The sequence below is a fragment of the Myotis brandtii genome, unplaced genomic scaffold (genome assembly GCF_000412655.1).
Source record: "Myotis brandtii unplaced genomic scaffold, ASM41265v1 scaffold825, whole genome shotgun sequence".
NCBI lineage: Eukaryota > Metazoa > Chordata > Mammalia > Chiroptera > Vespertilionidae > Myotis > Myotis brandtii.
This window is the reverse complement of record NW_005371349.1, coordinates 1959906-1961409: the sequence shown is the minus strand read 5'-3', so window position 1 is coordinate 1961409 and position 1504 is coordinate 1959906. Positions and strand designations below refer to the sequence as shown.

The 1504-nt window shown below is 64.3% G+C and overlaps 1 protein-coding gene across 9 annotated transcripts in view; it reads right to left on the bottom strand.

Moving 5' to 3' along the window:
• EXOC7 (exocyst complex component 7) overlaps window positions 1-1504 on the bottom strand; it is a 70390-nt gene that overhangs the window by 7083 nt on the left and 61803 nt on the right. For 4 of the 9 annotated variants that reach the window (XM_005884231.2, XM_005884236.2, XM_005884233.2 and 1 more), the window contains exon 18: window positions 495-587. The exons of the other annotated variants lie outside the window; for them this stretch is intronic. In XM_005884231.2, coding sequence (XP_005884293.2) covers window positions 495-587 — 93 coding nt within the window. The remainder of the gene's footprint in view (window positions 1-494; window positions 588-1504) is intronic. 9 annotated transcript variants of the gene reach the window in all.

Below are 1504 nucleotides of genomic sequence, written 5' to 3'. Positions count from 1 at the left end.
CCCCCGCTGTGGGTGGGGGGGGGGGGGGGCGGGCGGGGGGGGGGGGGGGGGGGGGCTATTCTCCTGACATGAGAAAGGGATGTGCCGACCTGCTGCCTGTCCCCTTGCTGCACCCCCTCCCCCCTTATAAAGTTGGGGGTGACCAGGAGGCCTAGGCCAGCTTGGTCCTGCCACCGCTGATCTCAGCATGAAAGGGCTGCCCACGGCAAAGAACTCTCTCTGAGTTCAAACAGGAGACAAGGACAGAGACAGGGAGGGGAGGGGGAGGGGAGCCCCAGGGAGGGCAGAGCTGCCATCAGCCAGACAGGACCAGGCCAAGGCCACGAAACCTGTCCCTGCACCAGCTGGAGCGAGTGGCACAGGGACGGGCAGCCCCACCCGTCCCCTCTCAGGGTTCCCCCCGAGGCCCTCCTGGGGCTGGAGGCTCTGCCCTGCCGCGGGAGTGAACACACGACGGAGGAGGAGGGAACGGGAGAGGAACACGGGGTGATTACCTTCCAGAGGAATGAGGTTAGAGCCCCCCTTTTTCCCATCTAGACCATGCTGGGAATACTGTTTCAGAAGGTTCTGAGCCTTACGGATCGTCCCTGTCACCAGAGCCACACAGAGAGGAGATAAGAAGACCTGGGAAACGAGTGAGAGAAAACAGCAGCGGCCCTCCACGCCCAGCCCACGCCCGGCCCCCCGACAGTGAGCACGCCCAGACCCCCCCTCCCAGCAGCAGCCCTCCACGCCCAGCCCACGCCGGGCCGACAGTGAGCACGCCCAGACCCGCCTCTGCCAGCGGACCTTCCCCAGGCCGCCGGGGACCCAGCAGATGGAGACGAAGGGGTGGACACATTCCCTGGGGCCTCCCAAACTGCTGCTGACCCTCTGTTCTGGCCTGAGCTCATTGGAGGGTGCGTGGAGGGTGAAGGAGACGAGGCGGGCAAAGGTCCACCAAGAGGAGCCCCAGTAAAAAGAACTCCCGAAATCCAAACAGGCTTGGGCTCGGGCTGGAGGAGCTGGTGACGAAGCTCTCACACCCGGAGTTACGACCCAGGACAGAGCGCGGGCACCTGGAGGCTGGGAGGCCTGCGCCCCGCGGAGCGCCAGGCACAGCTCTCTGGGCATGCTCAGTGTTGGCAAGTAGCCAAACAGCAGTCAGAAAGCAGCATGGGAGCTGGTGAGACGGGAAGGAGCCCCCTGGGAGGGCAGTGCCAGGACGAAGGCTGGAGGCCTGGAGGCAGCCCGGCCCACACACTGAGGTTACCCAAACCACCAAAGCGACTGCAAAAGCTCTAGGGCGAGAGGGGCTAACAGAGCCTCACAGAGCCGGGAGGGCAGTAGGAAAGGGCGCATGCTCTTGGCACGGGGGGAAACAACAGTTAGCGTCACAAGTCAAAACAACAAGAACAAACTGCAGCATCCGCAGCCTCGGGTCAGCCACTCGGAACGAGACACCGCAGGGCAGAGCGTGTGGGAAATAAACCAGCACCTCACACAGCGAGCGCGCTGCCTGCAC